This window comes from Haliotis cracherodii, unplaced genomic scaffold, assembly GCF_022045235.1.
Source record: "Haliotis cracherodii isolate W230 unplaced genomic scaffold, xgHalCrac1.p SCAF_4, whole genome shotgun sequence".
NCBI classification, from domain to species: Eukaryota; Metazoa; Mollusca; class Gastropoda; order Lepetellida; family Haliotidae; genus Haliotis; species Haliotis cracherodii.
The window spans coordinates 46,362,685-46,386,168 of NW_027266297.1; the positions used below are offsets into that span (position 1 = coordinate 46,362,685).

The 23,484-nt window shown below is 42.4% G+C and overlaps 1 protein-coding gene across 1 annotated transcript; it reads left to right on the plus strand.

Annotated features, from left to right (window-relative positions):
- The first annotated feature begins 18,250 nt into the window (after positions 1 to 18,250).
- LOC139480586 (actin-1-like) lies at positions 18,251 to 21,128 on the plus strand. The gene is made up of 2 exons (XM_071263727.1): positions 18,251 to 18,513; positions 19,680 to 21,128. Exons 1-2 carry the CDS (start codon positions 18,388 to 18,390, stop codon positions 20,682 to 20,684), a joined length of 1,131 nt encoding a protein of 376 aa, XP_071119828.1. The 5' UTR covers positions 18,251 to 18,387; the 3' UTR covers positions 20,685 to 21,128.
- Positions 21,129 to 23,484: the final 2,356 nt, after the last annotated feature.

Below are 23,484 nucleotides of genomic sequence, written 5' to 3' on the forward strand. Positions count from 1 at the left end.
TCACGACATTGTGATATATACCACGGCAAGTGACACACCATCTATCACGACATTGTGATATGTACCACGGCAAGTGACACACCATCTATCACGACATTGTGATATATACCACGGCAAGTGACACACCATCTATCACGACAATGTGATATATACCACGGCAAGTGACACACCATCTATCACGACATTGTGATATATACCACGGCAAGTGACACACCATCTATCACAACATTGTGATATGTACCACGGCAAGTGACACACCATCTATCACGACATTGTGATATATACCACGGCAAGTGACACACCATCTATCACGACAATGTGATATATATCACGGCAAGTGACACACCATCTATCACGACATTGTGATATGTACCACGGCAAGTGACACACCATCTATCACGACATTGTGATATATATCACGGCAAGTGACACACCATCTATCACGACATTGTGATATATACCACGGCAAGTGACACACCATCTATCACGACATTGTGATATATACCACGGCAAGTGACACACCATCTATCACAACATTGTGATATGTACCACGGCATGTGACACACCATCTATCACGACATTGTGATATATACCACGGCAAGTGACACACCATCTATCACGACATTGTGATATATACCACGGCAAGTGACACACCATCTATCACGACATTGTGATATATACCACGGCAAGTGACACACCATCTATCACGACAATGTGATATATATCACGGCAAGTGACACACCATCTATCACGACATTGTGATATATACCACGGCAAGTGACACACTATCTATCACGACATTGTGATATATACCACGGCAAGTGACACATCATCTATCACGACAATGTGATATATACCACAGCAAGTGACAGACCATCTATCACGACATTGTGATATATACCACGGCAAGTGACACACCATCTATCACGACATTGTGATATATACCACGGCAAGTGACACATCATCTATCACGACAATGTGATATATACCACGGCAAGTGACACACCATCTATCACGACAATGTGATATATATCACGGCAAATGACAGACCATCTATCACAACATTGTGATATGTACCACGGCAAGTGACACACCATCTATCACGACATTGTGATATATACCACGGCAAGTGACACACCATCTATCACGACAATGTGACAGTTGTGTTCCCTTGACATCGAGCGAGCACGACTGTAAGACACATATCTATTCAACGGTCGGGATTTTCCCTGAGTATCAGTAATGGTATCAAAGATGAGGCTATTTCTGAGGCCCATATGGGCATGATATTGTGGTTTTGTTTTATGAAGACTTTAAAGAATACCTGTAAACCTATAAAGGTAGACATTAAAAAATGATGATGCTAAGATACAGGTAATGGTGTTAAGATACAGGTAATGGTGTTAAAATAGAGGTAATGGTGTTAGGATACTGGTGCTGGTGTAAGGATACAGGTAATGGTGTTAAGATACAGGTAATGGTGTTAAGATACAGGTAATGGTGTTAAAATACAGGTAATGGTGTTAGGATACAGGTAATGGTGTTATGATACGGGTAATAGGGTTAAGATACAGGTAATGGTGTTAAAATACAGGTAATGGTGTTAGGATACTGGTGCTGGTGTAAGGATACAGATAATGGTGTTAAGATACAGGTAATGGTGTTAAGATACTGGTGCTGGTGTGATGATACAGGTAATGGTGTTATAATACAGGTAATGGTGTTAAGATACAGGTAATGGTGTTATGATACAAGTAATGGTGTTAAGATACGGGTATTGTGTTAAGATACAGGTAATGGTGTTAAGATACGGGTAATGGTGGTAAGATACAGGTAATGGTGTTAAGATACGGGTAATGGTGTTAAAATACAGGTAATGGTGTTAAAATACTGGTGCTGGTGTGACGATACAGGTAATGGTGTTAAGATACAGGTAATGGTGTTATTATACAGGTGTTATGATACAGATAATGGTGTCATGATACAGGTAATGGTGTTAAGATACAAGTAATGGTGTTAAAATACAGGTAATGGTGTTAAGATACAGGTAATGGTGTTAAGATACTGGTAGCAGTGTTTTGATATAGGTAACGGTGTTAAGATACAGGTAACGGTGTTATGATACAGGTAATTGTGTTAAGATACAGGTAATGGTGTAAAAATACAGTTAATGATAGTCAGATACTAGTGTTGGTGTGATGATAGGGGTTATGGTGTTAAAATACAGGTAATAGTTTTAAGATACAAATAACTGTGTTAAGATACAGGTAATGTGTTAAAATACAGGTAATAGTTTTAAGATACAAATAACTGTGTTAAGATAGAGGTAATGGTGTTAAGATACAGGTAATGTGTAAAGATAAAGGTAATGGTGTTAAAATACAGATAATGGTGTTATGATACAGTAAACGGTGTTAAGATACAGGTAACGGTGTTATGATACAGGTAATGGTGTTAAGATACAGGTAATGGTGTTAAGATATGGGGAATGATGTCATGATACAGGTAATGGTGTTAAGATACAGGTAATGGTGTTACGATACAGGTAATGGTCTTACGATACAAGTAATGGTGTTAAGATACAGGTAATGGTGTTAAGATACAGGTAATGTGTAAAGATACAGGTAATGGTGTTAAAATTCAGGTAATGGTGTTACGATACAGGTAATGGTGTTAGGATACAGGTAATGGTGTTAAGATACAGGTAATGGTGTTATGATATAAGTAATGGTGTTAAAATACAGGTAATGGTGTTAAGATACAGGTAATGGTGTTAAGATACTGGTAGCAGTGTTTTGATATAGGTAACGGTGTTAAGATACAGGTAATGGTGTTATGATACAGGTAATTGTGTTAAGATACAGGTAATGGTGTAAAAATACAGTTAATGATAGTAAGATACTAGTGTTGGTGTGATGATAGGGGTTATGGTGTTAAAATAAAGGGAATAGTTTTAAGATACAAATAACTGTGTTAAGATACGGGTAATGGTGTTAAGATACAGGTATTTGTGTTAAGATACAGGTGACCGTGTTATGATACAGATAGTGATGTTAAGATACAGGCTATGTTATAAGATACAGGTAACCTTGTTAAGATACGGGTAATTGTGTTATGATACAGGTAATGGTGTTAATATACAGGTATTAGTGTTATGATACAGTTAACGGTGTTATGATACAGGTAATGGTGTTAAGATACAGGTAATGGTGTTGAAATACAGGTAATGGTGTTAAGATATGGTGTTAAGATACCTGTAGTGGTGTTATGATACAGGTAATGGTGTTATGATACAGGTAATCGTGTTAAGATAAGGTAATGGTGTTAAGATACATGTAATGGTGTTAAGATACGGGTAATGATGTTATGATACAGGTAATGGTGTTAAGATACAGGTTATGGTGTTAAGATACAGGTTATGGTGTTAAGATACAGGTAACGGTGTTATGATACAGGTAATGGTGTTATGATACAGGTAATGATGTTAATATACTGGCAGTGGTGTTATGATACAGGTAACGGTGTTAAGATACAGGTAACGGTGTTATGATGCAGGTAATTGTGTAATGATACAGGTAATGGTGTTAATATACAGGTATTAGTGTTATGATATAGGTAATGGTGTTAAGATAAAGGTAACGGTGTTATGATACAGGTAATAGTGTTACAGGTAATTGTGTTAAGTTACTGGTAACTGTGGTTACATATAGTGCTGCTTGGTAGTGCGCTCAAATGGGTCTTTACGGTTTGTCAGGGTGGACATGTTTTGGCGTTCCAGTCTAAATCCGTTTGGATCTTTATTGAACTAGATGTGTCGGATAGCGTCTTGTTGACCAGGTGGAGCGAGGACTGAGCGGATGACGTACAGTGGCTCTACCCTTGTTGGCTGGTGGTTTTCTTCTTGGCTCGGCTGAGGTGTGATGTTTGTCTTGGGACCTTTTGAATAATCAGAATCACCCTACCCTACATTGGCAAGACTTCTCATCAAATCAGTTGATTACTTTAGCACCAATCAGGCATCGATACCATCTTCATTTGCTCCCCCATCCCTTAGTACCACCACCATCCACGCTAGCTGCCGCTACCCTCCCTGCAAGAAGCATCCCCCAAAATGAGTAATCTAGAAGATGAATTGTGACTGTTGTGACTTGGTGGAAACTCCCGCCCAGTTGATACACACACACACAAAAAAAAATATATTTTTTATAAAGGTGATTGCTTAATTATTGTTAGTTTAATTAAATTTTGGGGAGCATGTTGGTTTGTTTTTCAACGTGTCAAACTATTAACACTAAAATAAAAACACAAACTGTAGAATTGTACCTTCAGTGCTTTATAGGATGATGACGAGTATTGGTATGATTTAGGTTTATAGTTTGAATGATTCTCACCCCTTCATTTCACGTTTTACCTCTTATTAGTCTTAACCTAATTTCCGTCATGGTGAAATCATCAGGATCAACATATTCCCCCGGCTTTAACCATGTTGTGGTTCATATATATTTCGCTAAAATTTTGAATAATGACTTATAGCTGTTTGTAGTTTGGAGAACATTTTGTGCTCGCATCTCTTTATTACGGTTGTAAGAGAATATGGCGTGTGTCATTCTCCAGCAACTTTGACATATTGAAATATTACCTTATGCAATGTTTAGATAGTACCTAGATACAGACATGTCAAGGTAGAAAGTCAAACAAATCGGTCTTTATTAATTTAGCCAGTGGTTATATATAACTGATCCGGAACTAGTGTCGATTACTCGAGACAATATATGAAGCACTATCATCACCAATATCATCTACGTAGATAGACTGTGGCACTAATACGCTTCCGTAAACATCATCCCTCTCAGACCACCCCATAAAGGTCCCTAGCCATCAAATTCAGTTTGACAAAGTCCAAATCCTTCGAACCAACCATCAGGACCACAATAAAAGAAAACTCTCAGAAGCGAAAGAAATCCGCCGTAACCGCCGTAAATATCATCCAATCAACTTGTCACAGATTTTTAATCCTTATCCTCACTGTACATCTAGCTTCATCTAATTATCTGTGTGCTGCTTGTAAGCTATGACCTATTCTTGTTAATGGTACTCTGCTGCTTTTCACAACATATCATGCACATATACCTCATCACTTGGTTGTAACCACTCTGACTTCATGACGCTGTAAGAATCTACATCGAAACGTCGCTGTCAGCAACCAACCAGAAGTTGTTATCCTGAAAGGTGTAAATTTCCTTATTTACTCACAAACTTCTAGAATGCCAATCACACAGTTAGATATAGGAATAGTGCCGTGATATAGGTAGTGGTGTTATGATACAGGTAGCAGTTTCAAACAGGAATTGGTCTAAATGTTTCCCTGAGACGTTTACATAAAACAGTTCCTGTTGTCCAATAAGACCGACGTATAAATGGCATTATTTGTATGTATTATTATGGTATCAGGTCGAGATCAAGGAATGTTGAATCTCCTGATGTTTCAATTAGGTACATTGTCCCAGGTGACACAAACACAATCGGACTAATTGTACAACGTTATGTTTGCGCAACAGATCGCTACATGCAATTAGAAACGAAGAGGCTGAAAGTCGACGTGACTTAGCTATATTTATCCAAGTGATGCGTATTTGCAGCGTGTAAACAATCTCCCCGCATACCTTGTGACGGTATACCGACAGTCACCTGCACTTCATCACATATACACTTATTTGGAGACAGCTCCTAATCTTCTCCAAATATTGAACGAATTCCATTCTAACTTCTTCAATAAAGTCCATATACGGACGTTTAACCGCGCACGGTAATTGACTTATGACCCTTCAAGTAGCGTTCGTGCACCCAGCCCACCACTGTCGTCACCGCTTGATAAACCCTTGCATCCACACCTGACAGTTACCTGAAAGAGCAAAACACACACACACACAAGCGTTTAAGAGAAAAGAAAAGACAGCTCTGTGATTCTATTAAGAATAATATAATACATAACATTCAAATTGCCAAAGAAATCTGGCGGTCACTTAAACCTTCTAACCCGTCTCAATAAACAGTTGATATAATCACTTTTCGGATGGTTTCATTGCAAACTGACCGTGATATTGAAACGCCTTGTGGCAATGATGACTGTTTTGTAACCACTACATTTTAGATATTCTAGACCCGCCTATTTATATTAACAAAGATGAAATATTGTACAATATAAATGAGCTCAAATCTTCCAAATCATTCTATGTTCTTAGTTCTCAATAAATGATGCCGCTGATGCCATGTATCATAGGCCGGTCACCTTCATCTGTATATCATGTATCACAGGCCGGTCACCTTCCTCTGTATATCATGTATCACGGGCTGATCACCTTCCTCTGTATATCATGTATCACGGGCCGGTCACCTTCCTCTGTATATCATGTATCACGGGCCGGTCACCTTCATCTGTATATCATGTATCACGGGCCGGTCACCTTCATCTGTATATCATGTATCACGGGCCGGTCACCTTCCTCTGTATGTCATGTATCACGGGCCGGTCACCTTCATCTGTATATCATGTATCACGGGCCGGTCACCTTCATCTGTATATCATGTATCACGGGCCGGTCACCTTCCTCTGTATATCATGTATCACGGGCCGGTCACATTCCTCTGTATATCATGTATCACGGGCTGATCGCCTTCCTCTGTATATCATGTATCACGGGCTGATCACCTTCCTCTGTATATCATGTATCACGGGCCGGTCACCTTCCTCTGTATATCACGTATCACAGGCCGGTCACCTTCCTCTGTATATCATGTATCACGGGCCGGTCACCTTCCTCTGTATATCATGTATCACGGGCCGGTCACATTCCTCTGATGCCATGTATCACGGTCCGGTCACCTTCCTCTGATGCCATGTATCACGGTCCGGTCACCTTCCTCTGATGCCATGTATCACAGGCCGGTCACCTTCCTCTGATGTCATTTATCACGGGCCGGTCACATTCCTCTGATGCCATGTATCACGGTCCGGTCACCTTCCTCTGATGTCATGTATCACGGGCCGGTCACCTTCCTCTGATGTCATGTATCACGGGCCGGTCACCTTCCTCTGATGTCATGTATCACAGGCCGGTCACCTTCCTCTGTATATCATTTATCACGGGCCGGTCACCTTCCTCTGATGCCATGTATCACGGTTCGGTCACCTTCCTCTGATGTCATGTATCACGGGCCGGTCACCTTCCTCTGATGTCATGTATCACGGGCCGGTCACCTTCCTCTGATGTCATGTATCACGGGCCGGTCACCTTCCTCTGATGCCATGTATCACGGTTCGGTCACCTTCCTCTGATGTCATGTATCACGGGCCGGTCACCTTCCTCTGATGTCATGTATCACGGGCCGGTCACCTTCCTCTGATGTCATGTATCACGGGCCGGTCACCTTCCTCTGATGTCATGTATCACGGGCCGGTCACCTTCCTCTGATGCCATGTATCACGGGCCGGTCACCTTCCTCTGATGTCATTTATGACGGCCTGGGTTAATTCCTCTGATGACAGGTATCAAGGTGGAGGCTATGCCCTCCCTCTAAATAACCCCTTCCCTCTTTGCCGTAATACGTTAACATGTTGCGTATAGTTTCTTAACTAGTTATTATACACACCCTCGATGTTCGACACCATGGTGCTGTCGATGGTTTGCTTGCTTTGATTGAATAGTACATGTACTATATTTACGTGATAACTGCATATAAGAAATGCTTTTGTTTAGATGAACCACGGCATTACGGTTTGGAGATACCTGTAGCCGTGCACACCTGACTGGTTTGTCATGCAGCAAACTGCCCTAACTCTGTCTTCTGATGTTCATAGAGGTCACAACGCCTTAACCATCGACCTTGAGCACAACAAATGTCTCACGCCACTGCAGCAGCGGCAGTAACAAAGAGACAAGGCATGTGGCGTCTCACTGTCACGGAACTTCACATGGAGGACGCCAGGTGCAAGTCAACATAATGCGACAGGGATGGGAAATATACCTGCAACTAAATGTCTGCCGAGTAAAGGATTCATTTAAAACTAACAGCAGTCTGTTAAAGGTGAACACGCACACACTGAAACATGCGCGCACGCACGCACACACACACGCACACAAACACACACACACACACACACACACACATTAACACTAACACTAACAGTTTATATTCATCGTGAACAGAACAATCATTGTGTTTAAAAAGCTGCAAACTGAAATCTGAATTTGAATGATTGTGATTTTGTGCCATGCCATGTGGCTGAATTCATTACACTTCGTCGAGCATTTCGACGGATTAGATCCTGTAGAGTAAGGTGTTATATAGTGGGGCCAGAGGTATCTCACACAAACAGCATGGAAAGAGCCTTGGCAATAATGAATATGTGTACATTGTTTCTGTCTTTTGAAAAAAAACCCACAAAAACGCATCTAATGAGATTACACTCTGTCTTCATTTCACGATTCTGATGGGGAGACTGAAAAACATAACATCCAATGGAAACAAATGTTATATTGGTAATCCTGGGAGACTATTGTAACTGTGAAAACACGTAAAGCGCAGGCATGGTGATGCGTGATACCGAGGTGATGCTAGCCGCGGCTCCCTGGGAGGACATCAGACCCCATGGCATGGAAGCAGTATTACCCAAAACATGTAACAACGACAGGGACAGATATGCCAGTCCAACAGCCGACCACCTGGAGTAACCCTGGGTACAGGGGACGCCATCTTGCCGGGAGGTGTAGCCCTTTGATAACATCAACAGACAATCAGGGAGAAGATGGTCTTTACACCATTATATGGAGTTTCATTTAACTTATAACTTTCCAATAATGGAAATTATACGTCCAAACCCCAAGGCACTTCTCCTTGAAACCCTAGATTGTAAATGTCACTCGCCATGTTTAGGAGGCAATGTCCTCTGCCTCCAGTTATGTACAACTGTATCTGTGACTGGGGCCGAATCTGTCAAAAGCATAATGACTTTCCGCTGGGGTTAAGGTGACCTTTGTGGCGTTTTGCAGCTGTGCTGATCGATTTGTCTGAGTGGCCTGTGCACTGTCTTTCTCGGCGTTCTCTCTCTTGCTCTCCTCTCTTGAGACAGCTTCCCTCCTTTCATACCGCATCCTCGCAGCGGGGTCAATGCAAGCATATCAAACATCGAAACGCCCACACCACGGCACGTACACCGACACAGAAATCAGAAGCGCTGGCTATTTTGCAAGACGAGGTTCGGTAAGTGGTGAGTCAAAAGAAACGATTGAGGAAATCAACAAAGATGATTCCTGATGCTCATCCCAGATCTCGTAGCGACCCCTCCCGGCACGCACCAGGGGACGCTTGGCTACACTGGGCAGGGTGTGGCCTCGTTGATTGACCGGATTGGTGATTAGCTTCTGTTTAGTCACGCAGGCTGTGCCACGTAGATACTATACATGCATACATTACAGCTTGTTATCCATCTGTCAAGCTGTATACATGCATACATTACAGCTTGTTATCCATCTGTCAAGTTGTATACATGTATACATTACAGCTTGTTATCCATCTGTCAAGTTGTGTACATGTATACATTACAGCTTGTTATCCATCTGTCAAGTTGTATACATGTATACATTACAGCTTGTTATCCATCTGTCAAGCTGTATACATGCATACATTACAGCTTGTTATCCATCTGTCAAGTTGTATACATGTATACATTACAGCTTGTTATCCATCTGTCAAGCTGTATACATGCACCAAGGTGTACAAGCCCAGGTAGAGAAACGGACATGCAAGCCATCCTCCTAAATTGCTTCGTTTATATCTCCAGTGATGTTTACAGCTACGCCCTAGTTAGACGCAAATGTTATTTTGATAGTTTATCTGGATCCCCGATGGTTAACTCTGACTCGATAGCCGAAGCAATGTCTGTTGGTAAACACTGAAAGTAGTACCTACCTGACCTTTTTTATTTGCATTTCTATCCGTATATGACCCAAATGGATATCGTTTTCATCCCTTGGCCTTACTCTGCCGAGAAACCTACCCACCTTGTGATGAATATTCACAGTGTGTTTGTTTTAGATGCTAATGCCTGATGTAGTAGCCGCTATTCAGATTCATGTATTTATATTCATGTAAACCACCCACGGCGGTACAAGAGTACAATATATAACTAAAATTAGATAAATATACATAGAACAATTTAAGACATTGTAGATATACATTGCATATTTAAATTAACATCAGGATGAAGGGTTTTAGGACTCATTAATGAGTATAGAGGTAAATTTACATAAATATGGCAAGTGCTGTTGTTGGAAAATAGTCTGTGTCAGGGGATACTGACTACACGACTTTCCATGCATATATGAAATATGCCAAGCTGTTCGCATCCCTCATAGATTCAGATAATGTACTTCCAATATAAACACTTTAAAGCACTTCCAAACAAATACACTTTGCGAAGCACCATGTATGATAGTGATCTGAAACATATAGTGTCTAACCGAATTTATTTTGGTAAGGTTTTCATTTCCAACTTAAGGCTGTTTCATCGTATAAGGGAGATTTGTCTTGCTTAAATGTTTACAATGTAGGTGTAGCCTTATATGTGCACAGACAGTCGGTGAGGTGTGTTGCAAGTTACATCATTAACACCTGTTTAATTCAGCAGGTTAACAGGTGCAGATCCGCGTGGGTGTCGCGGGCAGACTGTCTGTCACCTAATAAGGCAGTGGGTGAGAGTGGGGGCCACAATAAGTATATATGTTCAAGTCACGTGGTCTACAGAGGCTGGGCATCTACATTCTTATATCGCAGTTTACAAAGGCAAATACATTTGCAATGTGACAGAAATAAATAATACCGTTACTACGTGATATGTTTGATTTGGCGTTTACGGCTGTTGTAAAATCAGGCACGCCCAAGCCTGTGGTCAACGGGTCGATTTAATATGCACGATCACATATCTGGATAAGATGACAAGGCAGTTGTTGAACCATGCTAGTTCCTTATGGGTATATGCACAGTCACACAACAGACTATAAGGAGACACATATAAGAGGTATCCGCTACCATGATTGCACACAACAGACTATAAAGAGGCACATTATCCGCTACCATTATTGCCAAACAGCAGACCATAAAGAGACACATATCATTGGTATCCGCTACCATTATTGCCACACAGCAGACTATAGGGAGACACATATCAGTGGTATCCGCTACCATGATTGCCACACAGCAGACCATAAAGAGACACATATCAGTGGTATCCGCTACCATTATTGCCACACAGCAGACTATAGGGAGACACATATCAGTGGTATCCGCTACCATGATTGCCACACAGCAGACTATAAAGAGACACATATCAGTGGTATCCGCTACCATGATTGCCACACAGCAGACTATAGGAAGACACATATCAGTGGTATCCGCTACCATGATTGCCACACAGCAGACTATAAAGAGACACATATCAGTGGTATCCGCTACCATGATTGTCACACAACAGACTATAGGGAGACACATATCAGTGGTATCCGCTACCATTATTGCCACACAGCAGACTATGAAGAGACACATATCAGTGGTATCCGCTACCGTGATTGCCACACAGCAGACTATGAAGAAAACATATATAAGTGGTATATGCCACCACGACTGCCACATTGGTCACACAGCAAACTTGACAGTCACACAACAACACTATATATGAAATGTTCTCTGATAAAGGTAATAGATATATGAGATATTCTCTGTATAAGCCAGGTAATATATGAGATAGTCTCTGTATAAGCCAGAGGGTATATGATATACATTCTGAATAAGGCAGGATATATATGATATATTCTCTGTACAAGCCATGGGGATATTTTAGATATTCTCTGTAAAAGCCTGGGGATATATGATACATATTCTGAATAAGACGGGATATGTATGAGATATTCTCTGTATAAGCCAGGAGATACAAGTATATGAGATATTCTCTGTCTTAGCCAGAATATATATGAGATATTATCTGTATAAGCCATGGGATATGATGATATATTCTCTGTATAAGTCAGTGTTCGAAATACCTGCCTGCCCGACCGTCCGAGACGGGTTGATTTCAACTCGGGCTGCCAGATTTTCAAATCCCCCTGCCCGACGGTCGGGTTATATTTCATATGTGAAAATATTCTAAATATTTCCTGATGATAAGCATTAATTCATATGTAAAGATGAATTGTAAAATGTAACCAAAAAGAAACGTTAGCTTATATTGAGAAACATATGATTATATTGGGCAGGCAGGTCTTAGGCAGGGCTGGCAAGTATTTCAGCTAGCCAGTCCTGTGGTCTGGCTGAAATTTTTGGGAGTTTCATACCCTGAGTATAATAAGCCAGGAGATATATGAGATATTATCCGTATAAGCCTGGAGATACATGAGATATCATCTGAATAAGCCAGGAGATACGATTACATAACATATTCTCTGTTTAGGAGATATATGAGATAGTCTTGGTGTAAGCCAGGAGACATGATATACCTACTGTATAATTGAGTGAGTAAGTATTGTTTTACGCCGCTTTTAACAATATTCCAGCAATATCACGGCGGGGGAGACCAAAGTTTCACACATTGTACCCATGTCGGGAATCGAACCCGGGTCTTCGGTTTGACGAGCGAACGCTTTAACCACTAAGCCACCCGACCGCCCCGCTCACTGTATAAGCCAGTAATAATGACAGGCTATTTATATTGCGCATATTGCCACACCAGTCAGGGCATGCTCACAGCGCTATTGTTACCACGGTCACTGGATCATTGTGCACACAAGAATCATTCTCAACTCACTGGGAGTATACAACCCAAGCTGCCTGTTAGGCGCTAGGTTAACAACCACATTGCCGTCTCATCCTACCGGGTACCCACTCACTGCTGGGTGAACAGAGACACATTTCGAACAAAGGCACTTGTCCAAGGAGACGCCACATGTTACATGTGCCTCAGTGTGGGACAGGACCGAAGCCCTAGAAACTCTCAGGGGTCAAGCTGCCGCACACGGTCGCCCATCCAACTACTCTCTGCGACCGACGTTGCTTTACTTTACCTCATTTACATATCATATACTTTCTATATAAGCTAGGAGATAAGACAGTTAATCGTCATGCTTTCCTCCATTAACAAAGTTCATATTCGACTTTAAGAACGCCCTGAGTGGTGAAAAAGATAATTAATCTCCAGTTTCCCTGTTTTGACTTAGATATGACACGCATTGGTAAGAGAGATACTGTGCCCTTTTCATCCTGACGCTGTGGAGTGACACGGTTTTACACGAAACGGAAATGCGCGTCTAGGACGCACAAATGTTTATAATAAAAGCAGAAATACAATTAGCACCCCGAGGGACGAACAATAACATTCACTGTACCAAATTCTTGACAAGAAGCATAAAGGTCCTGTAATTTAAGTAATTATCAAATCGTACAGTACAGTACACAACGCCATTTCGCTACTTTACAGAACCCTCATATATACCGTAGAACCCTTGAATTAAGTATTACCTAGTACCTATTTTTGTGGGTCAATGTAAAACCATGTTTGGATATATCGAGAAATGAAATCTTAATTCAAAAGGACTTTTATTACCTCTTTAAAAGTACAAACTGTGAACCACGAACTAGTTTTCTTCATGGCATTTCAATACCACCTGTGAATGTTGGGAACACATATTGAGCTCCTGGACATCATTAAATATGCTTATCTCAACACCTCATGCCCCCTTTTCCCCTGAAAATCAAAATCAAATGAATGCTCCCTACGATGAAATATCATGCAGCAAACTTGCACTGAACATCTAGCTGTTTGAAGCACTGGGCGCGAGTCTGTATGTAGCCTTGCTGTCTGAAGCACTGGGCGCGAGTCCTGTATGTACCCTGTCTGGAGCACTGGGAGCGAGTATGTATGTACCCTGTCTGGAGCACTGGGCGTGAGTCTGTGTGTACCCTATCTGGAGCACTGGGCGCTAGTCTGTATGTACGTACCCTAGCTGTCTGGAGCACTGGGCGCGAGTCCTGTATGTACCCTGTCTGGAGCACTGGGAGCGAGTATGTATGTACCCTGTCTGGAGCACTGGGCGTGAGTCTGTGTGTACCCTATCTGGAGCACTGGGCGCTAGTCTGTATGTACGTACCCTAGCTGTCTGGAGCACTGGGCGCGAGTCTGTGTGTACCCTGTCTGGAGCACTGGGCGTGAGTCTGTGTGTACCCTGTCTGGAGCACTGGGCGCGAGTCTGTGTGTACCCTGTCTGGAGCACTGGGCGCGAGTCTGTGTGTACCCTGTCTGGAGCACTGGGCGCGAGTCTGTCAGTACCCTGTCTGGAGCACTGGGCGCGAGTCTGTGTGTACCCTGTCTGGAGCACTGGGTGCGAGTCTGTGTGTACCCTGTCTGGAGCACTGGGCGTGAGTCTGTGTGTACCCTGTCTGGAGCACTGGGCGTGAGTCTGTGTGTACCCTGTCTGGACCACTGGGCGTGAGTCTGTGTGTACCCTGTCTGGAGCACTGGGCGCGAGTCTGTGTGTACCCTGTCTGGAGCACTGGGAGCGAGTATGTATGTACCCTGTCTGGAGCACTGGGCGTGAGTCTGTATGTACCCTATCTGGAGCACTGGGCGCTAGTCTGTATGTACGTACCCTAGCTGTCTGGAGCACTGGGCGCGAGTCTGTGTGTACCCTGTCTGGAGCACTGGGCGCGAGTCTGTGTGTACCCTGTCTGGAGCACTGGGCGCGAGTCTGTGTGTACCCTGTCTGGAGCACTGGGCGCGAGTCTGTGTGTACCCTGTCTGGAGCACTGGGCGCGAGTCTGTGTGTACCCTGTCTGGAGCAATGGGCGTGAGTCTGTGTGTACCCTGTCTGGAGCACTGGGCGCGAGTCTGTGTGTACCCTGTCTGGAGCACTGGGCGTGAGTCTGTCAGTACCCTGTCTGGAGCACTGGGCGCGAGTCTGTGTGTACCCTGTCTGGAGCACTGGGTGCGAGTCTGTGTGTACCCTGTCTGGAGCACTGGGCGTGAGTCTGTGTGTACCCTGTCTGGAGCACTGGGTGCGAGTCTGTGTGTACCCTGTCTGGAGCACTGGGCGCGAGTCTGTGTGTACCCTGTCTGGAGCACTGGGCGCGAGTCTGTGTGTACCCTATCTGGAGCACTGGGCGCGAGTCTGTGTGTACCCTGTCTGGAGCAATGGGCGTGAGTCTGTGTGTACCCTGTCTGGAGCACTGGGCGCGAGTCTGTGTGTACCCTGTCTGGAGCACTGGGCGTGAGTCTGTCAGTACCCTGTCTGGAGCACTGGGCGCGAGTCTGTGTGTACCCTGTCTGGAGCACTGGGTGCGAGTCTGTGTGTACCCTGTCTGGAGCACTGGGCGTGAGTCTGTGTGTACCCTGTCTGGAGCACTGGGTGCGAGTCTGTGTGTACCCTGTCTGGAGCACTGGGCGCGAGTCTGTGTGTACCCTGTCTGGAGCACTGGGCGCGAGTCTATGTGTACCCTGTCTGGAGCACTGGGCGCGAGTCTGTGTGTACCCTGTCTGGAGCACTGGGCGCTAGTCTGTGTGTACCCTGTCTGGAGCACTGGGCGCGAGTCTGTGTGTACCCTGTCTGGAGCACTGGGCGCGAGTCTGTGTGTACCCTGTCTGGAGCACTTGGTGCGAGTCTGTGTGTACCCTGTCTGGAGCACTGGGCGTGAGTCTGTGTGTACCCTGTCTGGAGCACTGGGTGCGAGTCTGTGTGTACCCTGTCTGGAGCACTGGGCGCGAGTCTGTGTGTACCCTGTCTGGAGCACTGGGCGCGAGTCTGTGTGTACCCTGTCTGGAGCACTGGGCGCGAGTCCTGTATGTACCCTGTCTGGAGCAATGGGCGCGAGTCCTGTATGTACCCTGTCTGGAGCACTGACTGGAGGGAGTGGAAACAAGGTGGGACAACTAACAGTGGAGGGCCAGAACCACATGTCACACTTGGTGAACTCAATACCGGAATTGATCGATTGCCTACCTACCCAATTCTTCTCATTGGTATCGATACTTCAGAAATTCGCGCATTGCCTTGAGGATTAGGCTTGACAATGGGATCGTCTCCTTATGCAGCTGTACCAACCATGGGCCAATCTGCTGGCCAATATACACAAAGTCATTAGATTCGTCTGTGTTTTGGCAGATCAGAAATATCCCTCGTCTCCTAGATTCCCTGACCTTATTATTCGGCCCCATTATCGATCTCAAGAGTATACCAGCAACACCATCCCTAGTTCTCACCCACGTTGGCTCCCTTAAATTCGTACCCCAAGGCACTGCAGACTCACAAGAAGCTGCAGCTTTTAACATCTACTTGATTCAGCCACTTTGTTCCTGCGAATGGCGTGGTTCTGACAAGAACCCAACAAAAGAGTCGTATGTGATTGCAACAATGTAGGGAGTTCTGATAGAACCTAAATCAATAGTGACTCATGCTGGACTGCATGGCGACCCCTCCTCCGAGGGTGTTACTGTTATCCAGAATATGGGAGGCAATACAATGTTCCAGATGCTCATTTGCACGAATTAGCATATAACCGATACCCACGTGCTTTTTCTATACTGATTCAAACAAGATTTTCCATCAATCAACTATTAACAGGAGTAACACATATATTTGATTCACAAGTAAAATAGTATGCATATGCGGTATATGGCCCCAGATGTGGTTCGACATCTGGGAGGTGGTAGATGACAAGGTAGACACAATTTTATGGATAACACATGGATAATGGATAATGCAGTGAAAAGCGACGTTTCGGTATAATATTACATATTAAAGAAGTTGTTATCCATAAAATTGTGTCTACCTTGTCATCCGCCAACTTCTAAGTAATGCCTATCAAACAATTTAGGTGGTAGATGGTGTTTGAGTGCAATGCTCACCATACACACGCTGTGTCACGTTGTGTAACGTATAACGCATATGGCTGGTTGGATAAGAAGCCATTAACGGGAAGATTTTCGATGGAGAATCTAATTATTAATCATTACTTATATATAAATAAGATATATAAATAATAAACTTTAATTAAAAAAGATGAATTGAGTTAACTGTTATAATGTTGTTTTTCAAATTTCTGTAACCGAAGTGAGTGATTATTTCAGCTATAGAGACCAGGAACCGAAGTGAAATAGTCGCCATTTGTAAACTTGTTTTCTAAACTTGTGCCTGCTGTATGGACTGTATACATGGCGCAGTGCTATTAGACCTAGTTGATTACTGGTTTCTAATTCTGTGAAAGATAGGAATAATTTTACGATAATTAGAGCTGTCTATTTTGAATTCCATCTGGAATAAAGGCACTTTGATGTTTCCAATAAAATTAATACTTTGTAGATAAACACAAACTATATATGCATTTACTTCTTCTTTTCCACACAATGTTGTAGTTCCTTACACCAAAACACACGCATTTCAGAAGTCACGCATAGCTTGTACACAAATAATAGTAAGAAAGTTTTCTAATGGACATTGTGTCCTGTCTTCGTACTGCAAGATCACTTATTAGGATCTTTTCTGTGTCTATTTATATGTTAAGACATGTGCATTACAATACACCAATCAGTTACCCATTAATGGGCGGGTGTGCCGTAATATAAATATCAAAAGCAAAGCCAACCCCCTGCACTGCGGGTTTAGCGGGGTGCCTAGCGTGTAACATCACATTTTTCATATTTTTACTTTAATAACTGTACCACTCTGACAAAAACATTCGAAGACTTCATAACATGGGTTCTAAACTTATAAAAAAAACAAAAAAACAGCATATTTTGTTAATCTCCGCTTCTTGCATATCAAAAAATATTTGCGAAAAGCGACAACCAAAAAGAAATCCGCAGCTTGTGAATCTTATCTCGCACAACAAAGAAGCGGTGCCTCGCCTAGGCAAATAATTGGCGGCAATTTCGACATTGTTTCGAGATTATATTGAGCTTGGAGTCGCGCGACAATCACTATTTATCTCTCGACTCTCTCTCCCTGTCACACACTCCACATAGTCTTTGTCACCGACTGTAAATAACACATGCCTGGGTCTGCCGGCCATAGCTGAGGCTCTACGAATGGGAGCGAGATAAGCTTCTTCGATTTGCCCATAAATAGGCATACTCAGCGCACGCGGTCCCGTTTCCTGGAAAAGGAGTCAATGAAGCCAGGGCACACTACCATATATGGAAATATAGCTTAGTCATATACCGGCTCGACCCAGGTGAACAGGTATTTTACCAGCTTCCAGTTGTAGAGGAGCCATTTCGTTCTGTGGAATAGACGAGGGCAGGAGTGTGTTACTGCTGTATTGTAGTTGTCAAATTTTAAAACATCAAAAATGGCTGATGATGAAGTTGCTGCTTTGGTTATCGACAATGGGTCTGGCATGTGTAAGGCCGGCTTTGCTGGCGATGATGCACCAAGAGCTGTGTTTCCATCCATCGTTGGACGCCCCAGACATCAAGTAAGTTTCATGATGCAAAATGTATTGCACAATTAATGCATTTGTTTATTTGAATTACATTTAATAACCGATTTAAAATAATTTAAGATAGATGAATATATGTAATTTTAACTCGTGGATTAGCTCGCCTATGTTGAATCAAATCTTGAATGTGGTTAGTTAAACCTATAGATATATTGTTTTTTTCACCGTAACTCGTTTTCAGCTAAACAGGGTTCAGCATTCTGCTACGCGTGTTACTATCCCCAAAATGTTTATTCTTACTTACAGCTACATTAAATAGTGAGGCTCATAATTTTCAGATAAATGTAAATGCAATGAACATGAAGCTGCGCGAATAGGCCTATTGTCTGTAACATTGTGTTTTTCGGTATGGATTGTTCGTTTTGTAAGTTTATTGAGCGTAGATTATGTTTTTGTCTGACAATCATCTTTGGCAGAGTTTGCCGAATGTGGTTAGATTTAGTGTTGCATAAAATAATGGCTATGAAGTTTGATATGGGTAGATTTCCAGAACAATCTTGTAAAATGTGCATATAGCGTTGCGCGATGCTGCATCGAACTGTCATGGTTGATTTCAAACGTGATTTTTCTTGCGCTCTGATTGGTCAGTTTTACCGGCTTTATTCATGAGTAAACAGTCCCACGTGGGTGTTGTGATGGTAAATACGTTGGCATAAAATTATTATTTCTTGTTATCATGTATCATTTTATCTTTTCCGGTCGCCTACTGTGTGCAGTTTTAATTATAATATACTACTCGAATTTAACAATACTGTGTGGGTGGTGGTCATCAATACAATATCATAATTTCTGTTAGCTGTGTGAGGTGACTAAATCTACAAAGTTTCTGATTATTTTTTTATGAAAGGGACGAAGCTGAAGTCAGAATTAACCTCGCAAATTTGGCCAAGTATTTGAGATTTCGAATCGAGACGCACACTTCAATTTGATCTAAAATGTTAATTTTCGAAGTATGTATATATGCCTTAAAATTAAGATTTGGTATGTGGCAGTTGCCCTAGATCTACTTCTTTATATTTGTTTCGAATATATGAACAGGTTTTCATGGCGCAAGATAAATCACATGGTTCCTTTTTTATTAATTGTAACCTTTCTATCAGCCAAATCCTTCCAATTTTCTTATGCTTTTCAATCTTTTTCAGGGTGTGATGGTTGGCATGGGTCAGAAGGACAGCTATGTTGGTGATGAAGCTCAATCCAAGAGAGGTATCCTCACCCTCAAATACCCAATTGAGCACGGTATTGTCACTAACTGGGATGATATGGAGAAGATCTGGCATCACACCTTCTACAATGAACTTCGTGTTGCTCCCGAGGAGCACCCGGTACTGCTTACCGAGGCCCCACTCAACCCCAAGGCTAACCGTGAAAAGATGACCCAAATCATGTTCGAGACCTTCAATTCCCCTGCAATGTATGTGGCCATTCAAGCTGTGTTGTCTTTGTATGCGTCTGGTCGTACAACGGGTATTGTTCTGGACTCTGGTGATGGTGTTACTCATACTGTCCCCATCTATGAAGGTTATGCTCTTCCACACGCCATCATGAGGCTCGACCTCGCCGGTCGTGACCTCACAGACTACCTTATGAAGATTCTCACTGAGCGTGGCTATTCCTTCACCACCACTGCCGAGAGGGAAATCGTCAGAGACATTAAGGAGAAATTATGCTATGTTGCTTTAGACTTTGAGCAAGAAATGGCAACAGCATCTACCTCTTCATCCTTGGAGAAGAGCTATGAGCTACCTGACGGCCAGGTGATCACTATCGGTAATGAGAGATTCAGATGCCCCGAGGCTATGTTCCAGCCATCCTTCATTGGTATGGAATCTGCTGGTATCCACGAGACAACCTACAACTCAATCATGAAGTGTGATGTCGATATTCGTAAAGACTTGTACGCAAACACCGTTCTATCTGGCGGTTCTACCATGTACCCAGGTATCGCAGATCGTATGCAGAAGGAAATCACTGCCCTTGCCCCCAGCACAATGAAAATCAAAATCATTGCTCCCCCAGAGAGGAAATACTCCGTCTGGATTGGTGGCTCCATCTTGGCATCCTTGTCAACCTTCCAGCAGATGTGGATCAGCAAGCAGGAATATGACGAGTCTGGCCCCTCCATCGTACATAGGAAGTGCTTCTAAAGTAACAATACCACTGGTCAATACCACATCATATTCTGCCAAACTAATGAACGGACGGCAGGTGCCTGAGACATCGCTAACTGTTTGCTGTCGGCGCTTGCCTCGATTGTGGTGGAACAGCACGTGCTTCTCGTGCCAGACCGCTACATGCGAGGAATGAGAAATGTGAGAGACGTTAATCTCAATCCAGCAATTACTATCAACACGTTGATCTGATGACTTACAATTCCAAAGTTCTTTTGTTGTTTTACAAAGTTTACTCTACCTGCCCGATTGTATTTTATTTTTATATGTCTTTTGAACTTGTGAAGAAAGACGTTGCAAATCGGAATGATTTCCAAAGCAAAAGCCAAAAATGGACAGTTTTGTTTTTCACTGTTACGTGAAACTTTTATTGTGATTGTTTCAATTGCTCCAATCAGGATTAAACATGAAACATCATAACTCTATACTTCTGTTGTTTCTAGCTGGTATGCCTGGGTCAGTTTGAAACGGTCATTTTTTATTGGGTAGTGCATGGATAAAAACGAAATTGTGAAGGCCGCAAAATTCCTTGGCTAGCTTTTCGCTTTAGGATAGACCTATGAATTAAAGCAGTCACTCAAATCTCCTAATCAGACTCGTTTATACTTGCAGTTATTTGTTTTGCATTATTGTTACGAGGAAGCAGTGGGAGTACTTTTTAATCGCTTTGTTCTATACACCTATGGTAGACATAGGTGGCCAAGAAGACCCTTGCTTTGATCGATAACTGAGTCAGCTGATGATTCAATGGCCAAGTTGTGGGTAAACAAGCATGCGATTCTTCTCGACTCCCAGTGACATAATGCGTCACCTGACTGGAAATGTGCTAAAGGCAGCGTAAAATCTTAAAAAAGGTTTTACAATAAAACCCAGGGGTCAATTTAACTGCTTGCCCGTTGGCAGGGGTCAGTTAAAACTTACACAGGGCTTGCTGAAACGTAAAGTGTAAGGCAGGTCTGTCTAGTCAAAATGTCACCCCTTCTCCGAGTATGTTTAATAATTATTAGTTTTTGGACACTGCTCGATGAGAAAGTATTTAGAGGGATGAGGTCGTGTGGAGGGTAAACTCAAAAGAAATATATATGTCGATAATCTCATCAGAAATTACTACCGCACGCCATTTCGTAATATCGTGTAAACTATCCAAATTTGCTCATAAATCGCCACCAAATGAGGCGAATGGAAGCCAAGATTTAACGACAGAGCGCAGGAAAATGCGTTTTAGGGGTAAGGACTTTTTTACGAAATTTGTTACATCTAACCCTGAACTGAATTTGTACCGGAACACATCGGCTTATGTGTGTGTTAGATTTTCGACTAAAAATAAATATTTTATATCGTATTGAGTAATATAAGATCATGGTGACGCGGAATATCAAATTCTTATTGAAAAACGTTGGAACGGTAAACAATTTCCTTGCTTTAAGACCACACTCGGTCAATAACACGCATCATTACAAGAGGCGAAATCGGAAAGTTACACTTCATCCTTGTTCTCAACATTTGAAGGAAAAAATAATCGAATATACGTAGCACTGGACAAAAAAAAACATACCTTCTCTGCCAGGGCTCGCAAAACCTGAAAACTTTAGTTTCCTCTCTGAAGGTAACAGTTTACCAGTTCCATGTTCAATATACAAAGAATTATGAACGATATTGAACCGTTTGTTTGCTTGCTGTGTAACGCTGCAATATTCCAGCTACATGGCGGTCTGTAAATAATCGAGTCTCGACAAGACAATTCAGTGATCGTTATCATAAACATTGACCCACGCATAGGACACAATGACCTGCATCAACCAATGTCAGCGAGCCTGACCACCCGATCCCTTTAGTCGCCTTTTACGACAAGCACGAGTTGTTGAAGACCCGGACATCTAAAACAAATGTCTAACAAATATATACATATCGTATAAAATATTAAAAATACACTATTGGGAAAAGAAACTTCATACAAAGCAACGCCTGCTTCGGTTTTGGTTTGTTGTTTAACGCCGCCATATGACGGTGGTTCCTGCTTCGGATAAACGCCGGGTCAAGGGGCCTTTCGAAATAAATACAAGCACCACGCTTATTCAAGGATATTGTGAGTGCCGAATGTTGCACCGAAAGGGCAACTAAAACAAGGAAAACTTGATGGGGGCACAAAGGAGGGAGCGAGTGAAGTGTCGCATATCACGTAATTAACATGACAAAAAAACACAACACATTATATATTCCCACTGCTGAAACTGATGTCCAGCCTATAAGGATATTGTAACTTAAAAACAATAAACGTTAAAATTAAAACATAATTATTAAAGACGCATATGATAGTGCTACCACAAATGTATCGCTATACGGTTAACATTTCCACGTTATGTCGTCAATAGGCACTGAAGCGTACGTAACCTTTCTTTCAAGAAGTGTCTACCTCGTATTGTGGCGAAATGTCTGATTCAATGCTGGAATTCAAGGCGTCTCTAAAAATATGTTTGATATCATTTATACACAACACATTTCCCGTTACACCAGAAGATAAAGACAATTTTAACAAATTGACAATGCTTGGTATTTTCCATTCAATTGCCCATTAAGTCCCATAGTGGCATAAGGGATTGCAATAAATGGTTCGGCTATATAGATATGTATGAGACTCAGGTATTATTTAATGGTTGTGTCATACAGCTACTTTTTATGTATATATCTTTACAATGTGCATACAGATTTTCGTAACCTTATAAACATAAAGAAATATAAAGTTGGAAGTTAAATTATGCATGCTAAGTCTCAGCTT